This window comes from Coregonus lavaretus (assembly GCF_964263955.1).
Source record: "Coregonus lavaretus genome assembly, chromosome: 14".
Taxonomy (NCBI): domain Eukaryota; kingdom Metazoa; phylum Chordata; class Actinopteri; order Salmoniformes; family Salmonidae; genus Coregonus; species Coregonus lavaretus.
Window position 1 is genome coordinate 910,290 of NC_140001.1, and position 17,793 is coordinate 928,082.

The window sequence follows — 17,793 nt, forward strand, 5'->3', positions numbered from 1 at the left end:
TACGTTTTCCAGCGGTATCATCAGTGTTACCCTGCAGCAGATGTTGACCAGGAGGACATCTGCACCACTTCATTGATCAGTCGTGGTAATGTCCCGGAGGACTTGGTGCCTAACCCTGCTATGCCTAACCCTGCTATGCCTAACCCTGCTATGCCTAACCCTGCTATGCCTAACCCTGCTATGCCTAACCCTGCTATGCCTAACCCTAACCCTGCTATTCCTAACCCTGCTATGCCTAACCCTGCAATTCCTAACCCTAACCCTGCTATCCCTAACCCTGCAATTCCTAACCCTAACCCTGCTATTCCTAACCCTGCTATCCCTAACCCTGCTATGCCTAACCCTGCAATTCCTAACCCTAACCCTGCTATTCCTAACCCTGCTATCCCTAACCCTGCTATGCCTAACCCTGCTATTCCTAACCCTAACCCTGCTATGCCTAACCCTGCTATTCCTAACCCTGCTATTCCTAACCCTAACCCTGCAATTCCTAACCCTAACCATGCTATTCCTAACCCTGCTATTCCTAACCCTAACCCTGCTATTCCTAACCCTAGCCCTGCTATTCCTAACCCTAACCCTGCTATTCCTAACCCTGCTATTCCTAACCCTAACCCTGCTATTCCTAACCCTGCTATTCCTAACCCTAACCCTGCTATTCCTAACCCTAACCCTGCTATTCCTAACCCTAACCCTGCTATTCCTAACCCTGCTATTCCTAACCCTAACCCTGCTATTCCTAACCATGCTATTCCTAACCATGCTATTCCTAACCCTAACCATGCTATTCCTAACCCTGCTATTCCTAACCCTAACCCTGCTATTCCTAACCCTGCTATGCCTAACCCTACTATGCCTAACCCTGCTATGCCTAACCCTACTATGCCTAACCCTACTATGCCTAACCCTGCTATCCCTAACCCAGCTATGCCTAACCCTGCTATTCCTAACCCTGCTATTCCTAACCCTAACCATGCTATTCCTAACCCTGCTATTCCTAACCCTAACCCTGCTATTCCTAACCCTAACCCTGCTATGCCTAACCCTGCTATTCCTAACCCTAACCATGCTATTCCTAACCCTGCTATTCCTAACCCTGCTATGCCTAACCCTGCTATGCCTAACCCTGCTATGCCTAACCCTGCTATGCCTAACCCTGCTATGCCTAACCCTAACCCTGCTATTCCTAACCCTAACCATGCTATTCCTAACCCTATCCCTGCTATTCCTAACCCTGCTATTCCTAACCCTGCTATGCCTAACCCTGCTATTCCTAACCCTAACCCTGCTATTCCTAACCCTAACCCTGCTATTCCTAACCATGCTATTCCTAACCCTAACCATGCTATTCCTTACCCTGCTATTCCTAACCCTAACCATGCTATTCCTAACCCTGCTATTCCTAACCCTAACCCTGCAGTTCCTAACCATGCTATTCCTAACCCTAACCCTGCCATTCCTAACCCTAACCCTGCTATTCCTAACCATGCTATTCCTAACCCTAACCCTGCTATTCCTAACCCTAACCATGCTATTCCTAACCCTAACCATGCTATTCCTAACCCTGCTATTCCTAACCCTAACCCTGCTATTCCTAACCCTAACCCTGCTATTCCTAACCCTGCTATTCCTAACCCTAACCCTGCAGTTCCTATTCCCAGCCCATATTTCCAGAAAGTTGTTTGTAAAAGCTGTATAAATATTGATTGATCGATCGATGGATGGGGCTGTAGTGGAGCGGGTTGAGAACGCTAAGTTCCTCGGTGTCCACATCACTAAGGACCTCCAAACACACCAACACAGTCGTGAAGAGGGCACGACAACGCCTCTTCCCCCTCAGGAGGCTGAAAAGATTTGGCATGGGTCCTCAGATCCTCAAAGTTCTACAGCTGCACCACTGAGAGCACCCTGACTGGCTGCATCACCGCCTGGTATGGCAACTGCTTGGCATCCAACCGTTAAGAACCTACAGAGGGTAGTGCGTACGGCCCAGTACATCACTGGGGTCGAGCTCCCTGCCATCCAGGACCTCTATACCAGGCGGTGTCAGAGTCACTTCACCTCTATACCAGGCGGTGTCAGAGTCACTTCACCTCTATACCAGGCGGTGTCAGAGTCACTTCACCTCTACCCATATGTACATACAGTATCTACCTCAATTACCTCGTACCCCTGCACATCGACTCGGTACTGGTACCCCGTGTATATAGCCAAGTTATCATACTGGTACCCTGTGTATATAGCCAAGTTATCATACTGGTACCCCGTGTATATAGCCAAGTTATCATACTGGTACCCTGTGTATATAGCCAAGTTATCATACTGGTACCCTGTGTATATAGCCAAGTTATCATACTGGTACCCTGTGTATATAGCCAAGTTATCATACTGGTACCCTGTGTATATAGCCAAGTTATCATACTGGTACCCTGTGTATATAGCCAAGTTATCATACTGGTACCCCGTGTATATAGCCAAGTTATCATACTGGTACCCTGTGTATATAGCCAAGTTATCATACTGGTACCCTGTGTATATAGCCAAGTTATCATACTGGTACCCTGTGTATATAGCCAAGTTATCATACTGGTACCCTGTGTATATAGCCAAGTTATCATACTGGTACCCTGTGTATATAGCCAAGTTACCATACTGGTACCCCGTGTATATAGCCAAGTTACCATTCCTCATTGTGTATTTATTCCTTCTGTTATCTTTCTATTACTTTGATATTATTCTTTCTACGTTGTTGGGAAGGGCCCGTCAGGAAGCATTTCACTGTTAGTCTACACCTGCTGTTTATGAAGCATTTGACAAATAACATTGGAGTGATTGTTTGAATAACTGTTCCTTACCCGTCCCAGTTTGCGGTGGTCCCTGTTCTTGGCCTCCTCCTGGAAGCGTTCCCACTCCTTGAGCATCTTGGGATCAGGGAAGGAGATACCGTAGATCCTCTGAAGAGTCTCCATGTCAGCCTTGCCCTCCCAATAGGTAGATGAGTTCTGGAGGAGGAGACAGAAGGTTAGACAGAAGCATTCTAGGACCGTTTAAAACACGATCCATGTCAGCCTTGTCCTCCCAGTATGTAGAGATTTTCCGTGCAAAATTTCAGAATTACAGTTTTTTTGACCGGTTGTAAGGAACTTAAAAGCTGTAAAAACGATCCAACATGTTTCTGATAGTATTTCAGTTAATCTTGGAAGAATATTTTATGTGGTTGAAAGTGAAATAGTAACCACATTTCCATCCACAGTTTTTATGCAAGTAGAGTCATTCCGTATAAATAAACACTAAATAATATCGACAGCTGTGATGGAACAGGAAGTTTCGGTACAATTTTATAAATGCAAACAGATTATTTGTTCGTTCGACATTGTGGGATCTTTTTGTGTCTGTAAAATTAATTATTGGAGAAATGGCGGACGAAATGTAATAAACTTGGGAGTCACACGATGATATGGTGTGTGGTACTCCCACTACGACACGACTGGGGAAACCATGCCGTGTACTCCCACTAGGGAAACCATGCTGTGTACTCCCACTAGGACACGACTGGGGAAACCATGCTGTGTACTCCCACTAGGACACGACTGGGGAAACCATGCCGTGTACTCCCACTAGGACACGACTGGGGAAACCATGCCGTGTACTCCCACTAGGACACGACTGGGGAAACCATGCCGTGTACTCCCACTAGGACACGACTGGGGAAAACATGCCGTGTACTCCCACTAGGGGAAACCATGCCGTGTACTCCCACTAGGGAAACCATGCTGTGTACTCCCACTAGGGCACGACTGGGGAAACCATGCCGTGTACTCCCACTACGACACGACCGGGGAAACCATGCCGTGTACTCCCACTAGGGAAACCATGCCGTGTACTCCCACTAGGGAAACCATGCCGTGTACTCCCACTAGGGAAACCATGCCGTGTACTCCCACTAGGACACGACTGGGGAAACCATGCCGTGTACTCCCACTAGGGAAACCATGCCGTGTACTCCCACTAGGACACGACTGGGGAAACCATGCCGTGTACTCCCACTGGGGAAACCATGCCGTGTACTCCCACTAGGGGAAACCATGCCGTGTACTCCCACTAGGGGAAACCATGCCGTGTACTCCCACTAGGGGAAACCATGCCGTGTACTCCCACTGGGGAAACCATGCCGTGTACTCCCACTAGGGGAAACCATGCCGTGTACTCCCACTAGGGGAAACCATGCCGTGTACTCCCACTAGGACACGACTGGGGAAACCATGCCGTGTACTCCCACTAGGGGAAACCATGCCGTGTACTCCCACTAGGGAAACCATGCCGTGTACTCCCACTAGGACACGACTGGGGAAACCATGCCGTGTACTCCCACTAGGACACGACTGGGGAAACCATGCCGTGTACTCCCACTACGACACGACCGGGGAAACCATGCCGTGTACTCCCACTACGACACGACTGGGGAAACCATGCCGTGTACTCCCACTACGACACGACTGGGGAAACCATGCCGTGTACTCCCACTACGACACCACTGGGGAAACCATGCCGTGTACTCCCACTAGGGGAAACCATGCCGTGTACTCCCACTAGGGCACGACTGGGGAAACCATGCTGTGTACTCCCACTAGGACACGACTGGGGAAACCATGCCGTGTACTCCCACTAGGGAAACCATGCTGTGTACTCCCACTAGGGCACGACTGGGGAAACCATGCCGTGTACTCCCACTAGGGGAAACCATGCCGTGTACTCCCACTAGGGAAACCATGCCGTGTACTCCCACTAGGGAAACCATGCCGTGTACTCCCACTAGGACACGACTGGGGAAACCATGCCGTGTACTCCCACTAGGGGAAACCATGCCGTGTACTCCCACTAGGGAAACCATGCCGTGTACTCCCACTAGGGAAACCATGCCGTGTACTCCCACTAGGACACGACTGGGGAAACCATGCCGTGTACTCCCACTAGGGGAAACCATGCCGTGTACTCCCACTAGGGGAAACCATGCCGTGTACTCCCACTAGGACACGACTGGGGAAACCATGCCGTGTACTCCCACTACGACACGACCGGGGAAACCATGCCGTGTACTCCCACTACGAGTCAACTCAAAGATTGAATCCTTGAATCCCGTATAATAAGGGATCTTGGTGTGTAAACGTGGTCAAGGACACCTTAGAGTGGTAGGACATTTTAAACTGTCTGACGACTTCAGAGAACCCTCAAGAGATTTAAAATAAAGATGTCATCCTTCAAAACAAACTAAATATAAGTATGAAAACAAACCAAAGAGACACAAGCAGAAGTGAGGGTGTTTAGGGTCAGGGTTAGGGTTAGGGTTAGGGTTAGTGAGGGTGTTTACCTTGTGGATCTTCAGGGTCTTGATCTTCCCAGTGTGTCTGACATGGGGTCCTCTGCATAGGTCAATCAGCGGACCACACCTAGTCAGCACAGACAGGATAAATACACAGGGAACCGGACCACACCTAGTCAGCACAGACAGGATAAATACACAGGGAACCGGACCACACCTAGTCAGCACAGACAGGATAAATACACAGGGAAGCGGACCACACCTAGTCAGCACAGACAGGATAAATACACAGGGAAGCGGACCACACCTAGTCAGCACAGACAGGATAAATACACAGGGAAGCGGACCACACCTAGTCAGCACAGACAGGATAAATACACAGGGAACCGGACCACACCTAGTCAGCACAGACAGGATAAATACACAGGGAACCGGACCACACCTAGTCAGCACAGACAGGATAAATACACAGGGAACCGGACCACACCTAGTCAGCACAGACAGGATAAATACACAGGGAACCGGACCACACCTAGTCAGCACAGACAGGATAAATACACAGGGAACCGGACCACACCTAGTCAGCACAGACAGGATAAATACACAGGGAACCGGACCACACCTAGTCAGCACAGACAGGATAAATACACAGGGAACCGGACCACACCTAGTCAGCACAGACAGGATAAATACACAGGGAACCGGACCACACCTAGTCAGCACAGACAGGATAAATACACAGGGAACCGGACCACACCTAGTCAGCACAGACAGGATAAATACACAGGGAACCGGACCACACCTAGTCAGCACAGACAGGATAAATACACAGGGAACCGGACCACACCTAGTCAGCACAGACAGGATAAATACACAGGGAACCGGACCACACCTAGTCAGCACAGACAGGATAAATACACAGGGAACCGGACCACACCTAGTCAGCACAGACAGGATAAATACACAGGGAACCGGACCACACCTAGTCAGCACAGACAGGATAAATACACAGGGAAGCGGACCACACCTAGTCAGCACAGACAGGATAAATACACAGGGAACCGGACCACACCTAGTCAGCACAGACAGGATAAATACACAGGGAACCGGAACACACCTAGTCAGCACAGACAGGATAAATACACAGGGAAGCGGACCACACCTAGTCAGCACAGACAGGATAAATACACAGGGAACCGGACCACACCTAGTCAGCACAGACAGGATAAATACACAGGGAACCGGACCACACCTAGTCAGCACAGACAGGATAAATACACAGGGAACCGGACCACACCTAGTCAGCACAGACAGGATAAATACACAGGGAAGCGGACCACACCTAGTCAGCACAGACAGGATAAATACACAGGGAACCGGACCACACCTAGTCAGCACAGACAGGATAAATACACAGGGAACCGGACCACACCTAGTCAGCACAGACAGGATAAATACACAGGGAACCGGACCACACCTAGTCAGCACAGACAGGATAAATACACAGGGAACCTGGATCGGCCCCATTCCATACCGACCGAGTCGGGATGCAACTCACCTGTACACAGTAGTGGTTGGGGTGGTCACCTTCTCATTCAGGATCCGGCACTTAAATTTGTTGTACTGCAGAGGAGGAGAGATGTTCTCAATCAGTAGAGGAACAGCAGAAGAACAGTATAAATAAATCACATTACGAGACAGAGCGAGAGAGACCGAGAGAGAGAGACCGGGACAGAGAGAGACCGGGACAGAGAGAGAGAAAGAGAGAGAGACAGAGAGAGAGACCGGGACAGAGAGAGAGAGACCGAGAGAGAGAGAGAGAGAGAGACTGAGACAGAGAGACCGAAAGACCGGGACCGAGAGAGAGAGACAGAGAGAGAAAGACACAGAGAGAGAGAGAGAGAGAGAGAGAGAGAGAGAGACAGACCGAGAGAGAGAGAGAAAGACACAGGAGAGAGAGAGAGAGAGAGAGAGAGAGAGAGAGAGAGAGAGAGAGAGACAGACCGAGAGAGAGAGAGAAAGACAGAGAGAGAGAGAGAGAGAGAGAGAGAGAGAGAGAGAGAGAGAGACAGAGAGAGAGACAGAGAGAGAGACAGAGAGAGAGACAGAGAGAGACAGAGAGTGACAGAGAGTGACAGAGAGACAGAGAGAGAGAACAATATTGCAATTACACTGGATTCTCCAATACAAACCCTCCAACCCAAAAAGGCCTGTGGTGTTGATGGTGTCCTAAATGAAATAATAAAATATATAGACCACAAATTCCAATTGGCTATACTTAAACTCTTTAACATCATCCTCAGCTCTGGCATCTTCCCCAATATTTGGAACCAAGGACTAAATCACCCCAATCCACAAAAGTGGAGACAAATTTGACCCCAATAACAACCGTGTGATATGCATCAACAGCAACCTTGGGAAAATCCTCTGCATTATCATTAACAGCAGACTAGTTCATTTCCTCAGTGAAAACAATTTACTGAGCAAATGTCAAATTGGCTTTTTACCAAATTACCGTACAACAGACCACGTATTCACCCTGCACACCCTAACTGACAAACAAACAAACCAAAACAAAGACAAAGTCTTCTCATTCTTTGTTGATTTCAAAAATGTTTTTGACTCAATTTGGCATGAGGGTCTGCTATACAAATTGATTGAAAGTGATGTTGGGGGAAAAATCTACGACATTATAAATTATGTACACAAACACGTTAAAATTGGCAAAAAACACACACATTTCTTTCCACAGGGCCGTGGGGTGAGATAGAGATGTAGTTGAAGCCCCACCCTCTTCAACATATATATCAACGAATTGGCGAGGGCACTAGAACAGTCTGCAGCACCGGGCCTCACCCTACTAGAACCTGTAGTCAAATGTCTACTGTTTGCTGATGATCTGGTGCTTCTGTCCCCAACCAAGGAGGGCCTTCAGCAGCACCTAGATCTTCTGCACAGATTCTGTCAGACCTGGGCCCTGACAGTAAATCTCAGTAAGACAAAAATAATGGTGTTCCAAAAAAGGTCCAGTTGCCAGGACCACAAATACAAATTCCATCTAGACACTGTTGCCCTAGAGCACACAAAAAACGATACATACCTCGGCCTAAACATCAGCGCCACAGGTAACTTCCACAAAGCTGTGAACGATCTGAGAGACAAGGCAAGAAGGGCCTTCAGCGCCATCAAAAGGAACATAACATTTGACATACCAATTAGGATCTGGCTAAAAATACTTGAATCAGTTATAGAACCCATTGCCCTTTATGGTTGTGAGGTCTGGGGTCCGCTCACCAACCAAGAATTCACAAAATGGGACAAACACCAAATTGAGACTCTGCATGCAGAATTTTGCAAAAATATCCTCTGTGTACAACGTAAAACACCAAATAATGCATGCAGAGCAGAATTAGACCGATACCCACTAATTATCAAAATCCAGAAAAGAGCCGTTAAATTCTATAACCACCTAAAAGGAAGCGATTCCCAAACCTTCCATAACAATGCCATCACCTACAGAGAGATGAACCTGGAGAAGAGTCCCCTAAGTAAGCTGGTCCTGGGGCTCTGTTCACAAACACAAACAGACCCCACAGAGCCCCAGGACAGCAACACAATTAGACCCAACCAAATCATGAGAAAACAAAAAGATAATTACTTGACACATTGGAAAGAATTAACCAAACTAGAATGCTATTTGGCCCTAAACAGAGAGTACACAGTGGCAGAATACCTGACCACTGTGACTGACCCAAACTTAAGGAAAGCTTTGACTATGTACAGACTCAGTGAGCATAGCCTTGCTATTGAGAAAGGCTGCCGTAGGCAGACCTGGCTCTCAAGAGAAGACAGGCTATGTGCACACTGCCCACAAAATGAGGTGGAAACTGAGCTGCACTTCCTAACCTCCTGCCAAATGTATGACCATATTAGAGACACATGTGACTCGTTTCAGGAAACTAGGCGTATGTTGCGGGTCATTACTTCACAGGAGAGTCATTTTTTTAAATTATCAAAATGCGTTTTTTGGGCAGAAATGCCTTCTGGAACATGTGAACTTTCGTGTGCCTTAATAACCAACGTGTATGCCATCTGTAAATACGAATAAAATGGTTAAATTACGAGCCTAGTTGGTTAAGGAGACCGACCTAGCGACAGACCGAGCGAGACAGACAGCTCTACCTTGAACATCTCCAGGAGAGTATCCTTCTTGATCTCCAGCCTCTCGAAGGGTTGCTTCTCCTTGATGATCTTCTTACACAGGTTCTCCAAGCAGGGGAAGTCATTACTGGACACTCCCCTGGAGAGGAGGAAGGAGGAGGAGGAGGAGGAGGAGGGGGAGGGGGGAGAGGAGGAAGGAGGAGGAGGGAGAGGAGGAAGGAGGAGGAGGAGGGGGAGGGGGGAGAGGAGGAAGGAGGAGGAGGGAGAGGAGGAAGGAGGAGGAGGAGGGGGAGGGGGGAGAGGAGGAAGGAGGAGGATGAGGAGGAGGAGGAGGAGGGGGGAGAGGAGGAAGGAGGAGGAGGAGGAGGAGGAGGAGGAGGAGGAGGAGGGGGGAGAGGAGGAAGGAGGAGGAGGAGGGGGAGGGGGGAGAGGAGGAAGGAGGAGGAGGAGGAGGAGGAGGGGGAGGGGGGAAAGGAAGGTAGAGGAGGAGGAGGAAGAGACAGTGAGTACAGGGATTGAAGAACTGCCGTGCTGGCTTTCATCCCCCAGACATCCAGGTGGTCTGCCCTAACTTGTCTTCTAAAGCGGAGTTCATTAATGGGCAGGAGTGTGTCTGAAAGAGTTCCTAAAACCAATGAAATAACTTTCTCCATAACTACCTAGGAGGTAACAGACTAGATGGTGCCATGGACTACCTGTTCCTGTCTAAATCAACCTCTCTATGATTCATTAAAACCATTCTGTCTGCATCCCAAATAGCACCCATAGTACTCTGGGAGTGCACTAGGGAACAGGGTGTCTCTGGGAGTGCACTAGGGAACAGGGTGTCTCTGGGAGTGCACTAGGGAACAGGGTGTCACTGGGAGTGCACTAGGGAACAGGGTGTCTCTGGGAGTGCACTAGGGAACAGGGTGTCTCTGGGAGTGCACTAGGGAACAGGGTGTCTCTGGGAGTGCACTAGGGAACAGGGTGTCTCTGGGAGTGCACTAGGGAACAGGGTGTCTCTGGGAGTGCACTAGGGAGCGGGGTGTCATTAGGGACGCACCTTCGTCTGTGTGGCAGATGAGGAGGTGGTGACACTTTGGTTCAAGCAAAAGTCAAATGGAGATTGTTTACAGGCAAGGAATATTAACATTTGAAATGATCTTTGAATGCAAAGTGTTGCCCGGCAGACAGAGTTTTTAATTGAATATCCCCTCCAGCTGGATTTAGTCATTAATATCATATTCATATTATATAATCGTCTCCATGGTAATGACAGTCTGGAAAGTCAACCTGTGAGCCTGGAGACAATGGATGGATGGCAGACCCAGGCAGTAACCTGGTCCCACAGTGGAGCCAATGGATGGATGCCAAACTCAGGCACTAACCTGGTCCCACAGTAACCTGGTCCCACAGTGGAGCCAATGGATGCCAAACTCAGGTCCCACACTAACCTGGTCCCACAGTGGAGACAATGGATGCCAAACTCAGGCAGTAACCTGGTCCCACAGTGGAGCCAATGGATGCCAAACTCAGGCAGTAACCTGGTCCCACAGTGGAGACAATGGATGCCAAACTCAGGCAGTAACCTGGTCCCACAGTGGAGCCAATGGATGCCAAACTCAGGCAGTAACCTGGTCCCACAGTGGAGCCAATGGATGCCAAACTCAGGCACTAACCTGGTCCCACAGTGGAGCCAATGGATGCCAAACTCAGGCACTAACCTGGTCCCACAGTGGAGCCAATGGATGCCAAACTCAGGCACTAACCTGGTCCCACAGTGGAGACAATGGATGCCAAACCCAGGCAGTAACCTGGTCCCACAGTGGAGCCAATGGATGCCAAACTCAGGCAGTAACCTGGTCCCACAGTGGAGCCAATGGATGCCAAACTCAGGCACTAACCTGGTCCCACAGTGGAGCCAATGGATGCCAAACTCAGGCACTAACCTGGTCCCACAGTGGAGCCAATGGATGCCAAACTCAGGCACTAACCTGGTCCCACAGTGGAGCCAATGGATGGATGCCAAACTCAGGCACTAACCTGGTCCCACAGTGGAGCCAATGGATGGATGCCAAACTCAGGCACTAACCTGGTCCCACAGTGGAGCCAATGGATGGATGCCAAACTCAGGCACTAACCTGGTCCCACAGTGGAGCCAATGGATGGATGCCAAACTCAGGCACTAACCTGGTCCCACAGTGGAGCCAATGGATGCCAAACTCAGGTCCCACACTAACCTGGTCCCACAGTGGAGCCAATGGATGGATGCCAAACTCAGGCAGTAACCTGGTCCCACAGTGGAGCCAATGGATGCCAAACTCAGGCAGTAACCTGGTCCCACAGTGGAGCCAATAGATGGATGCCAAACTCAGGCACTAACCTGGTCCCACAGTGGAGCCAATGGATGCCAAACTCAGGTCCCACACTAACCTGGTCCCACAGTGGAGACAATGGATGCCAAACTCAGGCAGTAACCTGGTCCCACAGTGGAGCCAATGGATGCCAAACTCAGGCAGTAACCTGGTCCCACAGTGGAGCCAATGGATTCCAAACCCAGGCAGTAACCTGGTCCCACAGTGGAGCCAATGGATGCCAAACTCAGGCAGTAACCTGGTCCCACAGTGGAGCCAATGGATGCCAAACTCAGGCACTAACCTGGTCCCACAGTGGAGCCAATGGATGCCAAACTCAGGCACTAACCTGGTCCCACAGTGGAGACAATGGATGCCAAACTCAGGCAGTAACCTGGGTCTAGATTACAACATCATCCAATAATGGATGCCAAACTCAGGCAGTAACCTAGGTCTAGATTACAACATCATCCAATAATATGTGCCTGCTTGCCAAGCCAACAACATAACCTGAGCGAAGAGTCAGTTCCGTCAATTCAGGAAGTTACATTAAAATGGGTTTTCTAGGAATTGGTTTTCTATTAATTGAATTTCAATTCATATCCTGAATTGACCCCAACACCGCAAGTGTCAACTTAGATGTTGAAAGTACATTGGGGCTGGATTAACATAAACTTGACTTCTAAACACTGGAACATTCTTCCTGGTCCGCTCAGGCTTACTACTCCCACCCTGTTGGCCAGCTAGACCAATAAGACAAGTCTTTACCTGGCTGAAACGGACTAATGAGACGAGGCCTTACTCACTCCTGGTCCAGGAACATGTCGTAGTAGAAGCCGTTCTCAATGGGCGGACCATAACACAGACACCCTCCGTAGACCCTCTCCATCGCCTCACCCATTATGTGGGCACTGGAGTGCCAGTACACCTGGGAGGGGAGGGGAGGGGAGGGGAGGGGAGGGGAGGGGAGGGGAGGGGAGAGGAGGGGTGTAAAGGAAAGTGGAGGAGAGGATAGAGGGAAGGGACAGGAGGACAGAGAGGAGGACAGAGAGGGGAGAGAGGGGAGGACAGAGAGGGGAGAGAGGAGGACAGAGAGGGGAGAGAGGAGGACAGAGAGGGGAGAGAGGGGAGGACAGAGAGGGGAGGACAGAGAGGGGAGAGAGGGGAGGACAGAGAGGGGAGAGAGGAGGACAGAGAGGGGAGAGGGGAGGACAGAGAGGGGAGAGAGGGGAGGACAGAGAGGGGAGAGAGGGGGACAGAGAGGGGAGAGAGGAGGACAGAGAGGGGAGAGAGGGGAGGACAGAGAGGGGAGGACAGAGAGGGGAGAGAGGGGAGGACAGAGAGGGGAGAGAGGAGGACAGAGAGGAGAGAGGGGAGGACAGAGAGGGGAGAGAGGGGAGGACAGAGAGGGGAGAGAGGGGGACAGAGAGGGGAGAGAGGGGAGTACAGAGAGGGGAGAGAGGGGAGGACAGAGAGGGGAGAGAGGGGAGGACAGAGAGGGGAGAGAGGGGAGGACAGAGAGGGGAGAGAGGGGAGGACAGAGAGGGGAGAGAGGGGAGGACAGAGGGGAGAGAGGAGGACAGAGAGGAGAGAGAGGGGAGGACAGAGAGGAGAGAGAGGGGAGGACAGAGAGGAGAGAGAGGGGAGGACAGAGAGGGGAGAGAGGAGGACAGAGAGGGGAGAGAGGGGAGGACAGAGAGGGGAGAGAGGGGAGGACAGAGAGGGGAGAGAGGGGAGGACAGAGAGGGGAGAGAGGGGAGGACAGAGAGGGGAGAGAGGGGAGGACAGAGAGGGGAGAGAGGGGAGGACAGAGAGGGGAGAGAGGGGAGAGAGGAGGACAGAGAGGGGAAAGAGGAGGACAGAGAGGGGAGAGAGGGGAGGACAGAGAGGGGAGAGAGGGGAGAGAGGGGAGAGAGGGGAGGACAGAGAGGGGAGGACAGAGAGGGGAGAGAGGGGAGGACAGAGAGGGGAGAGAGGAGAGGGGAGGACAGAGAGGGGAGAGAGGAGAGGGGAGAGAGGGGAGAGAGGGGAGGACAGAGAGGAGAGAGAGGGGAGGGGAGAGAGGAGGACAGAGAGGGGAGAGGGGAGGACAGAGAGGAGAAAGAGGAGGACAGAGAGGGGAGAGAGGGGAGGACAGAGAGGGGAGAGAGGGGAGGACAGAGAGGGGAGAGGGGAGGACAGAGAGGAGAGAGAGGAGGACAGAGAGGGGAGAGAGGGGAGGACAGAGAGGGGAGAGAGGGGAGGACAGAGAGGGGAGGGAAGAGAGGGGATGACAGAGAGGGAAGAGAGGGGACGACAGAGAGGGGACGACAGAGGGAAGAGAGGGGACGACAGAGGGAAGAGAGGAGACGACAGAGGGAAGAGAGGAGACGACAGAGGGAAGAGAGGGGAGGACAGAGAGGGAAGAGAGGGGACGACAGAGAGGGAAGAGAGGGGAGGACAGAGGGAAGAGAGGGGAGGACAGAGAGGGAAGAGAGGGGACGACAGAGATGGGAGGACAGAGAGGGAAGAGAGAGGAGGATAGAGGGAGAAGATACAGTACCAGCCAAAGGTTTAGAACACCTACTCATTCAAGGGTTTTTCTTTATTTGTACTATTTTCTACATTGTAGAATAATAGTGAAGACATCAAAACTATGAAATAACACATATGGAATCATGAAGTAACCAAAAAAGTGTTAAACAAATATTTTATATTTGAGATTCTTCAAAAGCCACCCTTTGTCTTGATGACAGCTTTGCACACTCTTGGCATTCTCTCAACCAGCTTCACCTGGAATGCTTTTCCAACAGTCTTGAAGGAGTTCCCACATATGCTGAGCACTTGTTGGCTGCTTTTCCTTCACTCTGCGGTCCAACTCATCCCAAACCATCTCAATTGGGTTGAGGTCGGGGGATTGTGGAGGCCAGGTCATCTGATGCAGCACTCCATCACTCTCCTTTTTGGTAAAATAGCCCTTACACAGCCTGGAGGTGTGTTGGGTCATTGTCCTGTTGAAAAACAAATGATAGTCCCACTAAGCCCAAACCAGATGGGATGGTGTATCGCTGCAGAATGCTGTGGTAGCCATGCTGGTTAAGTGTGCCTTGAATTCTAAATAAATCACAGACAGTGTCACCAGCAAAGCACACCCACACCATCACACCTCCTCCTCCATGCTTCACTGTTCACCTACTCTGTTCACCTACTCTGCGTCTCACAAAGACATGGCAGTTGGAACCAAACATCTCAAATTTGGACTACAGACCAAAGGACAGATTTCCACCAGTCTAATGTCCATTGCTCGTGTTTCTTGGCCCAAGCAGGTCTCTTCTTCTTATTGGTGTCCTTTAGTAGTGGTTTCTTTGCAGCAATTCGACCATGAAGGCCTGATTCACACAGTCCCCTCTGAACAGTTGATGTTGAGATGTGTCTGTTACTTGAACTCTGTGAAGCATTTATTTGGGCTGCAATTTCTGAGGCTTGTAACTCTAATGAACTTATCCGCTGCAGCAGAGGTAACTCTGGGTCTTCCTTTCCTGTGGCGGTCCTCATGAGAGCCAGTTTCATCATAGCGCTTGATGGTTTGATACCACCCCTATCTTGTCGCAACACAACTGATTGGCTCAAACGCATTAAGGAGGAAAGAAATTCCACAAATTAACTTTTAAGAAGGCACACCTGTTAATTGAAATGCATTCCAGGTGACTACCTCATGAAGCTGGTTGAGAGAATGCCAAGAGTGTGCAAAACTGTCGTCAAGGCAAAGGGTGGCTACTTTGAAGAATCTCAAATCTAAAGTATATTTTGATTTGTTTAACACTTTTTTGGTTCCTACATGATTCCATATGTGTTATTTCATAGTTCTGATGTCTTCACTATTATTTTATAATCTCACATTTTACCAAACCTAGCTAGTGATTTTTAGGTACCAAAAGTTTGCGTCTTTATCTAGAAGGTTTAATCCAAATAGCATTAATTTAAAGACTAATAGGGCCAGTTTCCCGGACATAGATTAAACCCAGGAGAAACGGGCCCTATAAGTCTTTAAAAGGTTGCTATTTGGATTTAACCTGGAGGTTGTACTTACAGCTTTGGCCTCCTCGTCATCAAACTTGAGTAGCTGCAGACTACAGTCTTCCTCCAGAGGTCGGTCCAGGTCCCACACAGAGCTGTTTACCTTAGCTATCACTGTGGCGTCAGCTAGACCCTGACTATATATATATATATATAAATAAGAGAGAGAGAGAGAGAGAGAGAGAATGAAGATAGAACTATTAAATTATAGAGGCCTGTCCAGGTTGTCTGCTAGAACCTAAATATAGGGATTATATTAGTGTTATTACGGTGTCATTAGAATATAGGGATTCATAGGAATTATAGGAATAGGAATAACTATTATTAGTGTCATTAGAATATAGGGATTCATAGGAATTATAGGAATATAGGAATAACTATTATTACGGTGTCATTAGAATATAGGGATCTGTCATTATTAGAATGCGTCCATCTACAGTACGCAATGCATCTGTAATATATCTACAGTATGTAATGTATCTGTATCTACAGTATGTAATGTATCTGTATCTACAGTATGTAATGTATCTGTATCTACAGTATGTAATGTATCTGTATCTACAGTATGTAATGTATCTGTATCTACAGTATGTAATGTATCTGTATCTATAGTATGTAATGTATCTGTATCTACAGTATGTAATGTATCTGTATCTATGTAATGTATCTGTATCTATGTAATGTATCTGTATCTACAGTATGTAATGTATCTGTATCTATGTAATGTATCTGTATCTACAGTATGTAATGTATCTGTATCTATGTAATGTATCTGTATCTACAGTATGTAATGTATCTGTATCTACAGTATGTAATGTATCTGTATCTACAGTATGTAATGTATCTGTATCTATGTAATGTATCTGTATCTACAGTATGTAATGTATCTGTATCTATGTAATGTATCTGTATCTACAGTATGTAATGTATCTGTATCTATGTAATGTATCTGTATCTACAGTATGTAATGTATCTGTATCTACAGTATGTAATGTATCTATGTAATGTATCTGTATCTATGTAATGTATCTGTATCTACAGTATGTAATGTATCTGTATCTATGTAATGTATCTGTATCTACAGTATGTAATGTATCTGTATCTATGTAATGTATCTGTATCTACAGTATGTAATGTATCTGTATCTACAGTATGTAATGTATCTATGTAATGTATCTGTATCTATGTAATGTATCTGTATCTACAGTATGTAATGTATCTGTATCTACAGTATGTAATGTATCTGTATCTATGTAATGTATCTGTATCTATGTAATGTAACTGTATCTACAGTATGTAATGTATCTGTATCTATGTAATGTATCTGTATCTATGTAATGTATCTGTATCTATGTAATGTATCTGTATCTATGTAATGTATCTGTATCTACAGTATGTAATGTATCTGTATCTATGTAATGTATCTGTATCTATGTAATGTATCTGTATCTACAGTATGTAATGTATCTGTATCTACAGTATGTAATGTATCTGTATCTACAGTATGTAATGTATCTGTATCTATGTAATGTATCTGTATCTACAGTATGTAATGTATCTGTATCTACAGTATGTAATGTATCTGTATCTATGTAATGTATCTGTATCTACAGTATGTAATGTATCTGTATCTATGTAATGTATCTGTATCTATGTAATGTATCTGTATCTACAGTATGTAATGTATCTGTATCTATGTAATGTATCTGTATCTATGTAATGTATCTGTATCTACAGTATGTAATGTATCTGTATCTACAGTATGTAATGTATCTGTATCTACAGTATGTAATGTATCTGTATCTATGTAATGTATCTGTATCTACAGTATGTAATGTATCTGTATCTACAGTATGTAATGTATCTGTATCTACAGTATGTAATGTATCTGTATCTATGTAATGTATCTGTATCTACAGT

General features: G+C 47.8%; 1 protein-coding gene across 1 annotated transcript in view; it reads right to left on the reverse strand.

The window, feature by feature from the left end:
- LOC311141883 (threonine--tRNA ligase 1, cytoplasmic-like) overlaps positions 1–17,793 on the reverse strand; it is a 102,191-nt gene that overhangs the window by 39,911 nt on the left and 44,487 nt on the right. The window contains 6 exon segments of the mRNA XM_084177379.1: positions 2,856–3,002; positions 5,369–5,447; positions 6,879–6,943; positions 9,503–9,620; positions 12,624–12,745; positions 15,887–16,010. Coding sequence (XP_084033505.1) covers positions 2,856–3,002; positions 5,369–5,447; positions 6,879–6,943; positions 9,503–9,620; positions 12,624–12,745; positions 15,887–16,010 — 655 coding nt within the window.